The sequence below is a fragment of the Buceros rhinoceros genome, unplaced genomic scaffold (genome assembly GCF_000710305.1).
Source record: "Buceros rhinoceros silvestris isolate BGI_N320 unplaced genomic scaffold, ASM71030v1 scaffold3001, whole genome shotgun sequence".
NCBI lineage: Eukaryota > Metazoa > Chordata > Aves > Bucerotiformes > Bucerotidae > Buceros > Buceros rhinoceros.
In genome coordinates, this window is record NW_010392318.1 from 74410 (window position 1) to 85721 (window position 11312).

At 42.2% G+C, this 11312-nt stretch overlaps 1 protein-coding gene across 1 annotated transcript in view; it reads left to right on the forward strand.

Annotated features, from left to right (window-relative positions):
- NKD1 (naked cuticle homolog 1 (Drosophila)) overlaps nucleotides 1-11312 on the forward strand; it is a 38799-nt gene that overhangs the window by 25914 nt on the left and 1573 nt on the right. Inside the window, exons 5-6 of the mRNA XM_010144405.1 lie at nucleotides 5170-5317; nucleotides 6191-6275. Of these exons, the coding sequence (XP_010142707.1) occupies nucleotides 5170-5317; nucleotides 6191-6275 (233 nt within the window). The remainder of the gene's footprint in view (nucleotides 1-5169; nucleotides 5318-6190; nucleotides 6276-11312) is intronic.

An 11312-nucleotide genomic window follows, 5' to 3' on the forward strand; every position in this document is an offset into this window, starting at 1 on the left:
GTTTGATGAGTGGCTGCACAGGAATAAACACAGAAAATTGCTTGTCTGAAGAAAAAAAAAAAAGGGGGAATTTCTTCTAGAGTAGTTGTTGAGTAGATAGCAGATGAAGCTCCTTTCACGTTCCAAATAAGAATGATTCAAAAAGTTATGTGATCAAACAAAGCTGGTATTGCAATAAAAACATCCTGCTGTATGTGAAAATGAGACTGCGAAGTATAAGTGAGACATTCGTACTTTTCTGAGGGAAAGGTAAAGAACTGATATTGATGTTTCTCATTGCATTTTTCATGCTGAAAATGTTCCTTGGATATCTTACATTAAATACCCAATTTTTCCTCTTACATTTCCTTTTCTTTTTTTCTTTACCTTTGTAGTAATTTTTGCTCATAGCCTCTGCAGGGAGTAAAAAGGTTTGGGTTTTTTTTCTGCATTCAGAACTCAGTACCAAATCTTTGGCTTGGGGAAGGATACTGGATTTTGCAGGGCAACTATTCATCAGCCTGACCCTTATCTTGAAATTTGTTGGTTTTCTCTGTGTTTGTCAACCCTGTAGTAACTCATGAGACAGGAGGAGTGATGGAACTGACAGAGAGAGGAGTGGTGCCTGTCTGTATCAGAGGGACCGTCGTTTCAGCCATTAGATTGGTTGGATTTGTGTCAGGGGGAAATAGTAAGAGAAAATAATACTTTTTCGTTTGGTTTTGAGGGGAGACAAAGACATTTCTCTCAGACAAGTTACAAAGAATCAAGCTGAATGTTTTCTTTCAGTGTTACTAAACTCCTTGGGGTTTTTTGTCTTGGGATTTTCTCGTTGATGTTTTGGTTGGGTTTTGGTTTTTTCACGCAAATATCTCATTCCGTTAAATTAATTCTGCTGGAAAAGCCTCTTAGTTTCTTTTACAAAATCTCTGTTCTGCTAACCAGTCCTATGATGATAAACTATGCCAATACTGGAAAAATAGGGTCATCCCTGTACCACTAATGTTCCTTAGAAGTAAAAAATTAATACTTGGAATAGGAACATTCTCAGTCACAGGAGTTCTGTAAGGAATGAGGAATACGTCAGTGTCATCTGCTCCGGTTGTTTTTTGCAGACCCGTGAGTTTCTCTGAATGTTCTAAACTCCTGCTAATCTCCTACTGGAGATCCGTAGTGTGTTCTGCGGACACACGTGAGTGCACCATACCTGTGTGGCCTTCGGTGATCGCTTCTTAGTATTTCTGATGCAAGTATTTCTGACAATCTGTTAGAGTTGCTTTTTTAAGTATTCTTCATTGTATTAGCTGCTTGATAAAATAGGGTGTGAAAACAGATTAACACTGTTAAATCCTTCAGCCCTGGAAAAACCAGCTGTAGTGTTCAATAAGCAAGACACAAATAACTGGCGATGGCATGTGCTGGCTATCCAGCAAGCATTTCTTTTCCTCTTTGAGGGAAAATATCATAGTTTCTTCAACTCAACAATAGTTTCCGTTTTCTTACTTGATAAACTAGTTATCCCAGCAGAGGTTCTGCACACTAGAAGCCCTTAAGAAGTTGTTGGAAGTTGTTAGGTTAGGTCCTACTTTCCTTCTAGATACAAAATTTGTTATTTCTCTTTACTCACTTAATATACCAGTTTAGAAAATCCACAATTATTTTTAAATAGATGGTAAAGTACATTTTTAAAAAGTACATTTTAAAAGTACATTTCAGCAAATAATACTTTTGGGGAAATGGGGAACATTGTAAAATCTGTTCTTGTTTATTTTTCATGTAAAAAGGGAGGAAGTTTGGGAAACGTGAGATGAAACATTTTGTGTGGAAAGTGCCTAACAGTCTTAAGCAAATCAGTTGCAAAATGATGTGACTAGTAAAAGCTGTAATCCACTGTGCAGAAAATTTAGACTCTTCGGTAGGTGGTCTCTGAGACATACTGGTTGGTGCACCAGAAGCAAGGAAAATTTAACTCACTTTTATTCTTGATCTGTGATGCTAAATTTCTTGGGGACAGTGAAGTGCCCAAGCTGCTGTGTAGAAGGCAAAGCTGTCTCAATGGTTTTAGGCAGTCCTTTGTGAAATTTAAATACAGATAACATTTAGTGGGACAGCTTTCAAGATGAACATGAATTTCCTCAGTCTCCTGGCAGGCTGCTGAAAGATGAAAATTCTTTTGGGGGTAAATATAGATATAACTATAAAATACAATTTTGTAACATTTATTTTAATGGTCTAGTGCTTCTAATTTGACAAGATGCCATTACCATATTATCTGCCAAAAAAGGGCTGTGAGGAGGTAGTTCTAGTCACAGTTCAAAACTCGGTGATGAAGACCATTCACACCGGATCAGTGCCTCAGCGTTTGTTGCTGTAACTGTGAGGCAACGGCTGGAAAGCAACAGGAGGTTCAGGCTGCCTTGTGGCTCCTGTCTACTCAGCGAGGACCTGCGCGGATGACAGAGTAGCGAATGACCCAGGCGGACCCGTTTGACCAAACCAGAACTGTCAGTTTGCTTGAATTCCCAACCCTGAATCAGGACCACAAGTAAATGAATCCTGTAATAAAAACGTTGTTGTCGGTATTTGGAAGATCAGCATAACCGTAAGCGGTTACTTACGGTTATCCATAACCTCAATCTTGGTATATATCCAGTCTGATGACCGCGTTCATTCAGTGCCAGAACGCAGAGCAGTTCGGAGTGTTGTGGAGGGCATTAAACACGTAACGAAATGCAAAGGCAGTAGAATATAAGGCTACAAGGAGTCTCGATGCCTTTGTGCGGCCTCTTGAACTGCCTGGAGCCTGGACATTAGTTTGGGTGAATTCAGGCCTGTTTGGCTGAGACATCAGGCCTGGTGTGAGATGTGTGTGTACACTTATTTCTCGTTTGCCAAGGATGTGTCACAGCAATGCTGCATCTGGCCTTCCTTGAGAGCATTTGGGAGTGCTTTTTAAACTGCCGAGTCAGGCAGCTTCTGGAGAAAGACCCTCACAGAACACAAGGGGCAGATTATGTGCCAGTTAGCAACTTAGACCTCATCACTGGAAAGAAATAATGTAAAGGGACAGTGAAAGTAAAGACTCTTTGTCTTTGCCTGCTGAAGTTACAATAGACTAGATGATCTGCTTGTACAAACATCTGGCTAAGCTAAAAGAGGAAGGAGGACAGGTTATTGGGAATGAAACTGGTGGTACTAACCTGCTGATAGCAGCCTGTGTGGAAAGATGCCGTGTTGGCTCACCAGCGCCTGTTAAGGAATGTATGGGAACGGCTCCATTCACCAAAGGGCGAAGTATATGAAGCCCTGTTAAGAGTAAATACGGTGCTGAACTATTCTGTTGAAGGGGAAGGTTTGACTTACCAAGATGTAGGATTATAGCACGGTTCTCCTAGATCATAATTTATGGAGGGCGTATAAAACACAGATACGTTTTGTTTGTGTAAGTCTTGCTTGGCTGGATTTTTCTCATAGATGAAATAAAAACCCAGCCCTTCAAGCTGGCTATCAGATACGGCTGTGTCTATTTAGAGGTCTGGCTAGGTTTCAAATTAGGGTGGAAGCGTGACAAGTGAGATGTGTTAAAGAGCTGTGACGTGTCCACCAGATTGTCACTGAACAGTCTTTCCCTCGTTCCAGCTTTAGACAGTGGCTCTTGTCAAGAGGATGGGAAGCAGCTACTGACGTGGTGGTAATAATTAGCCCATATATGGAGACTCTTGCCGCAGTGGTAGGAAAAATGTCAGTGGGGAAATAAAGGAGAGACTGCAAATTCTGCTCACTTCTTACGAATATGTTGTATTGAACTCACAAGTCTGGAGAAATTACACAGAGTGCAGAAAAGTTAGAGAGGAGAGGACATGTTAAGACAAGGTCTCAACCTTCTAGGAGTATCTATTCTAAAATTATTTGTCCTGGCCATAAGGTCAGTATTTCCTTGAATTCCGTGTGCACAGAAATTAGTATTTCTGCGTCGCCCTAGAGCAGGTTGGATAATAAGGGCTGTGTGGTATATTGACTACAGCAGTGCCATTAGGGCACTGTGGGGACGTAGCTGTTCAGGCATAGTAAACCCTGAGCTGCTGTTTTCACAGGCGTGACCCCTGGGCAAAGGAAAATTTGTAGAGGTTTTGAATTTTTATAGACCTGACTCTTAATCCTCAGATGCAGTTATACTTTTCAAAAGATGATTTCGATATTTCCTTTGTGCTCGCAGGCATCTGGAAAGAGCTTAGATACTAGGATAGATCAAGGAATAAAAAAAACACCGTGGAGAAATTCTCAGACAGAGATTGGATGGGATCTTCATAGCCTGCAGTGATCAGTATGCTTTGGCCTTAGGTTGGTGCCCAAGATCAGCTTGAGTGAAATCCCTCTGAGGAAGAGCAGTGAGCCAAGAGATCTCCTTTTTGTCTTGGTGATTTCAGGTCGTAAGCTATTTGAGCCTGGCTGGTTGAGATCATCCTGAGAGGCCTTTGAGCATTGCCAGCTACTAAACAGCGTTTCTCCTGTTTGAAACAACTGGCTTGTCAAAATTGGCTCGTGTTCCCATTGTCTTCAGAGAGGCTGTTGAAGAGTGTTCTGTAGTAGGCCTGACTTAATAATCAAACTTAAACATCAAAAATGTAAGTTTAGAACTAGCTTGAATTTTGCAAGCTAGACCCCCAAACACAGATGGTAGAGTGACATTCGCACATCACTTGTTTCCAAACCTGCGGTTTACAGTTCTGCCACTTCTCCTGCTGGCTCTCCTCTGTGTAATCAACCACTTAGCTATCCCAAAAGGAAGCACTGCGCAGTGGTAAGACTGCCATGTCCAAGGTTTTCTTCAGTTGCTCTATGTGTTTCCATCATGTGAATTCAGTTTTTAGTGCAGTCTGAGTGGTCATCTCTGAGTTCTGTCGAAATCAAAGAAGAGGAAAGGCAGTGTGGGAGATTCACAGTTTGGGAAACCTGCATACCCTGTGCTGCTGTTATTGTTTTGATCTGGTTTGCCCCATTTCATAAATATTACACTAGTTGATGAGGATTGTACGGTTCTGTGCAAGTTCAGCTCTTTTAAATTCAGTGACTTCTGGGGATATTTAACCATTTAATAGTCCCAAGTCCAAAACGGTTATAGTCATCAAAGCTGTAGGTTTCATACCGTTTTCACAATAGTGTGTCTTCTCGTGTTTCAATCCAATGTAGGATATTACCAGCTTGCTTCATACCATCTATGAGGTAGTTGATGCATCAGTAAACCATTCTCCTAGTTCCAGCAAAACTCTGCGAGTGAAACTTACTGTGGCACCAGATGGCAGCCAGAAGAAAAGGAGTATCCTCTTAAATCATACTGGTAAGGATGTGCAATAAGCCACCGGGAAAAATATGAAAAACTTCTTAAGAATCCCTTAAAAATCCGTCTTTGTATTTTGTAATAGAAATAAGTATATACTTAAAGGCAAATAATTATGAGGGTATTTTCAACCTCATGAACCTGCTTCATGATCTTGGGTGCAAATTTGCCTGCCTTCTTTTCAGTGTCTCTTAAGCAAATGAGGGTTCCCGCTCCCGATTGACTTTCTTTTTGGAAACAGCAGTAACCCATATGTTGCCTAATTGTCTTTGTGTACTGCGGGGCAGATTTAAGGGCCTCTTGACTTTTACTGCTTTAACTCTTCTGATATTACAGAGCTCGGTTTATGTGGAAACAGGCGTAGTGGTATAAAATACCAGCGTAATTACTTCGGTAGGTAAGGTAGTACTAAATTAAAATACTTCAAAGTATTTAAACTCATACTTCAGTAGGGAACGTGGACACTTTATCCAGAAGGAGTGCCTTGTTACCTCATTTTAATACATCCACTCCATCAAGATCAGACATAAACAAATTTTCACTGCTGGGGAGCTGTGTGATGTGTTAGTAGAGCATCAGGCTCCAAACTACTGAACCCTCCTGAGGGACAAGTACATCAATGTGAGTGTGGCTCCGTTTAACCTGCCACGTGGCTTGCAGCCTAACCGTGACTGACGTCCCACAGGCAAGGTTATGTCTGTCTAAAATCTGTCATGCGGACAAAAGCACTTTTGAGAAGGTTCCACAAACTGATACAGTACATCTCGACCTACCGACAAGAAAAAACGTATCTGCAGCGTTGCACATCAGTTATGCTGGTCGCTGATCGGCAGGGACAGTAATGGAGAATAATGTAATTTTTCTTGTTGGCAGATTTGCAGAGTGCCAGGCATAGAGCTGAAAGCAAAGCTAATGAAGAAGTAAGAAGCTCTGAGAAGAAGCAGCGGGCTTCTCTCAGGTAAGGGAAAAGAACCCTGTCTCCTGACAGGCACTAGGCACCTCTGAGAAAACCTCAATCACAGCTTGCTTGCTTGCTTTATTTTTAAAAATTATGTTTAATTAGAGGAATTGCAGGATTTTTCACTGTGGAACCATCAGCAGATTCCATGGGTGGGTACTTTGTATATTAAAACAAACAAAAAAGCATATCTGTAGCACCCAGTCAGCAAATTTTCTTCTTTTTTTGGCTCTTTGGAGGACGCTCAGTGTCTTGTTAGATGCTACCTGCAAGTATTTTCCTCCTAGTGGGAGTTTAGAGCGTAACCTTTTGGCTAAAAGTGTCCTAAGACTACTTCATCTTCATAGAGGCCAGCTCCTGCCTTTCCTGCTAGCCCACCTTTTTCACTGGTCAGCTCAGCTCCAAGCTTTATTACGTCAATCTTGCTTACCAGGTCACAACCAGACCTGCTTCTCCTTGCCACCTTTCCTCCTAAGGGCAGCAGCTTTGAGCTGGCACTGGGTACAGTGTAGTGCCCTAGCAGAAGGGGGGGAGAAGGAGGTGCCAGCAGAGCAGCAGACAGTCAGCTTTACAGCAAGTGCTGTACACCGGCGGTGCCCTGCGGAGTGCACGACGAGCAGGAGCTTCTGAGCACTCTGGCTGCTCCATGCTCTCTTCTGCTGAGGTGGTTCTGGCTTACAGGAACTGTGGGGCGGCCGAACTCCACTTAGAAAGTGTGTTTTTACATTTGGTAGGAGAAGTAAGTTAACCTCTTTTTCACCTCTCGGTGACAGCAGAGTGGCCGGCTCTGTGGACTCCTGCCTGCCAGAACCCATGCTGCCCTGCCACCACGTCAGCTTTAGGTCAGCTTCTCCCTTACAGCATTAGTTACCCACGTAAGAATTAGCATGCTTGCTTAGAACCATTATATTTAATGTAATCTTGCAGGAAAATTGGGGTAAGTTATCTTTTTTTTCACAAGTTTCAGAATACATTTCACCACTTGAAAAGACACCTGTCTGTTGTCTCTCGAAAGAATCCAGCCTGTGAGACCCAGAGTGCATCCGTTTCCAATAAAGCACAAGCACAGTGGTTTCTTTTATGAAGAGCAGCAGGTACACGTGCAGCCATCTATAGATTAGATAAAAAAAGGGTTTTAGTTCTTTCCTAACAGACAGTACAGTATTATTTGAGATGCCAGTTGGAACAGGCCTTTTTCCTCTGAAGATGTGTAAGCATGTGTATCTATCTGGTTATCATGAGTTCCGCCTACCTGACAGATACTACCTGCACTGAACTTCGGAGTAGGTGATAACATTTGCCATGCATTTCTCAAGTATTAAATTTTGTTACAGCTAAGACAACTGTTAATCTTTCAGTCACATGTGGATGTGCTATTCCTTTTCTGAATTTAGTATTTTGATGGATAGAAAAAATAAAACCAGATAATTTTAATGCATTTTAATGTAGATCCATTTAACGTTGCTTCAAACAGGTCATCTTGGTGTATAGGTTTCATCTGGTTTAGGATTTTATGTTTCATTCTAAGGCAGAGGGGAGTGTTTGTTGAAATGCTGCAGTAATGACATTGAATCATTAGTTGCATTTTTTCTTCAGCTGCAAATTTAAGAAAAAAAAATTGGCTTCCTTTTGGATTTAGGGATATTTGTCCAAATGCGTAAAATATTTATCAGGAGAAGGAGCACTCAGTGTTATTAAAAATGACAACAAAACAGTACCTCCCTTTTTTGGATAGAGTGAAAATGCTAGTGGATTATCCCAGTGAGTAAAACCCAGTACTGTAAACTTCTGATTAAAATAAGACCAAAATGACTTCTAATCCTCTGTTAGCAACTCTGTACAAAATCTGCTGTGAACTAAAGAACACCCCTTGTTTTGCTTGCTGGCCTAGATGTGGTGTTCATATCCCCTCTGCCCATTAGCAGGGATTTACCCTGGGTGAATTTAATGGACTGTGCTCATTCGATAATCTGTTGTGAAATCCCCTTTCAGTTTGAAGTCCTCCTTCCGTCCACCTTAAAGTCCTGCTTTTGCAAATGTAGTTCTGAGAACAGCAGCCGTTTGCACTGAAATCCGTGGTCATAGAGGCGTTAAACATGGGTGGAGAATATTGGCTCTGCTGCGTTTGTCCTCCTCCCTTTGGTTAGAGGCTTCCTAGACAGAACAAATCTGTGTCTTGAGCCGAGCAGATCAGCATCAGACAACTGTCAGCATCTGACAGTTTTTGTTGCATCTCATTAAACATGGGCAGGACAAAGAATGTCCTGTTCACCCCGGGTATGTTGCAGGGATGTCTGTGCACTCAGGCCAAATTGCTAACCCTCAGGAAAGCTCCCTGAGGCTCATATCCAGAATCTCACGATATTAATGCCAAGACTTTCCCTTTGAAAGCAGCAATGAGTACTTGTGAGGAGGGCACGCATTTCACAAATTCAATCACTTAGGAATTCTAGGCAAGATGAGGTTAATATTCAAGATAAAATGGATAGAATTGTTTTTATCCTGAAGGTGGGAGATAGGTGGGTTAGATTTTTTTTTTGCCTGCTGGAAGCTACAGGCAGGAATTTTCCTGTGGCAAAATTCACCTGTAGGGCTAATACAAGGATCAGGATCAAGTAGCTAGATTCACAGCTAGCTTGCCTGGCATGTGCGGTACAAAACGGATGGTGGAAGAGCAGTGGCAGGCAACTTTGTGGATTGTGTGTTTTCATGCCATTCTAATTTATATTTTATTTAGTGCAAGAGGGAAAATATGATTCACACCACCCTCTAAAACATCTTCATTTTACCCAGATGCACATCCTCATTCTCTTTCTTTCCTGCTTCAGTGATCTCTCCCTGACTCTCTGTAATCAGTAAGTGTAGCTTTCAGGACATGTCCTTGCGTTTTTCTTCCCTGGGCTCTGTCACTGCTCTGTTCCCTGTACCTACTGTATTGCTATGTGCTGATTACCAGCAGGATGACACTCCACCATGGGAACTTTAGAAAGGGCTCAGACACTCCACAAACACTTAAGTAGATGTCTTTTTTTATTAAAAACCAGCCCAGCCCACAGTAACACTGTGTGTTTTTACACACTGTGCTTGATGCGTGCCTGCGTCTTCCCAGGTCCATGCAGGAGACCATTGTGGGGCTGCGTGCCAGATGCCTCAGTTCTCAGAAGAACTTCAGGTTCTCTCTGACAGTGGAGCACATCTCTCATCAGCATATAATTGCTTCACTGTGTATATTTGCATGTTTGAACGTCATCTTGCATGTAAGAAAGCTCTTAGTATGCAGGGCTGTGGCAGTACTGGCGTAGCTGTTCTTCGTTGTCTCGATGAGAGATGGAATTTATTACAGTAACAAAAAAGCAGGTTCGCTGTTAACTTAGTTTTCAACAGACAGTGCTGCGTACAGTTTTGCTTAATTGTCTTGGATCGAAGCCAGTGATGGTTTTTCTGGGTTAAGCATGCGTTGTCTTCAGCACGTGTGCGCGAGTCCCAGTGGTTTCTGTAGGCATTTCATGCCTGGCAACTTCAGTTAGCCAGGTTCTAGCCCCGGAGATCCTTTATGTTGACCTGCTAAAGTGTAACAACCTGTAAAGGTGTGTCTGAGGCAGGAAGAGTACCGAGTTGGCTACATATCCAAAAAACCAAGGACTATCTGGACATTCCCTCTTATTTGACGAACCCCATGTCACTTCTGGAGTTCAAAGCTGACTCAGAGTCTTTAAAGCTTACCTGCTTCCCAGGCAGACTCTCCTCTATTGAGGAGAATCTGCCGCTATCAAAGCAGAGCAAAAATGGTCTTCTAGGTAGGTCAAGTCTTGTGACTTCTATCAAAGAAGTCGTAGACCCATGTCTGACAGAGACACGGGGCACTTGGTTCTGTAATGTCCCTGAACAGTACAACACTAGACCAGGAAAGCAGTGTGTGCCAAAGCTCTGTGGGATCAGCAGCCTCTGGAAACGTGGAGTGGTGTTAATAGACTAAAAGTGGAGTACTGGGCCCGTGCAGTACAGAGCCCGTGCTTAGCAGCTGGTGTAGGAGACAAGGCCAGATTCGGGTCTTAGGCTGACATCAGTGCAATCGCACCGAGAAAGAGCAAAGCCTGTCTGATGGTCTTGGAGCCTGAACTGTCTGAATGACAGGCAGTGACTTAAGAGTTTTCTGCTTATCCTGTTTGTTGTATTGAAAATATTGTTCATATCTGCACACATCCATTTAAATTTCTGAATTAAGTTGTTTGGCCTCATGGGCTACAATACTGTAAACCTCTGCCTGATTTTTTTTTTTTTTTTTTTTTTCTCTTTTCATGCAAATCACACTCCAGGCTTGCCCGGGGGTTCAATACTTTTATACCCCTACTGCTTTTTTTTTTTTTTTTTTTTTTTTTTTTTGCCTCATAAATGAATGGTATTTCAGATATTTGTTCTCAGGAAATAGTTCTGCTATAAATAAAATTGCAAAGCTGAGCAGGAAAAAGAGTCGACATTCTGAAGCCAGCAGCTGATCTGACCTTATTAATTGTGTTTTGGAAAGCAGTGGTCGTCTCTGGGTGTCCTACCAGCACCTTCTCTTCTTGGGCCCTTTCTAGTTACTACACCTGTGCTGTTGCCTGTCTTTCTGAAGCGGATACATGTGAATGTTTGTCTGACACAAGGCTTACCCCAGCGCTTCCTGACAGCGGTGGGAATGGTCGTGAATCAAACAGCAGATTTTCTTTGGCATGCCCAAACTGGAGAATGAGTTGAATGGTTTGGCCCTAAGACAAAATGTAATAAACCCTAGGAGCATTTTTATTTGTTTTTGCATGTGTGATGCAATTTGAACGCCTCCTTTGCTTTGCAGCATTGGGGTCGATTTATATGAGGGGAAAGAACAGTCAGTTCAGGCCTATTGACTTAGTAAATCCGGTCAACCAGAATTTCAAGTGTTTGTTGTTTCTTTGTGAGCAACTCCTGTCACTTCAAAGGGGCTATTAGTTGTTGGTTTGCAGATGGAGATAACAACTTTAAAGGAGTTCTGCTGAATTGTTATTTTGCTTCCTGCTG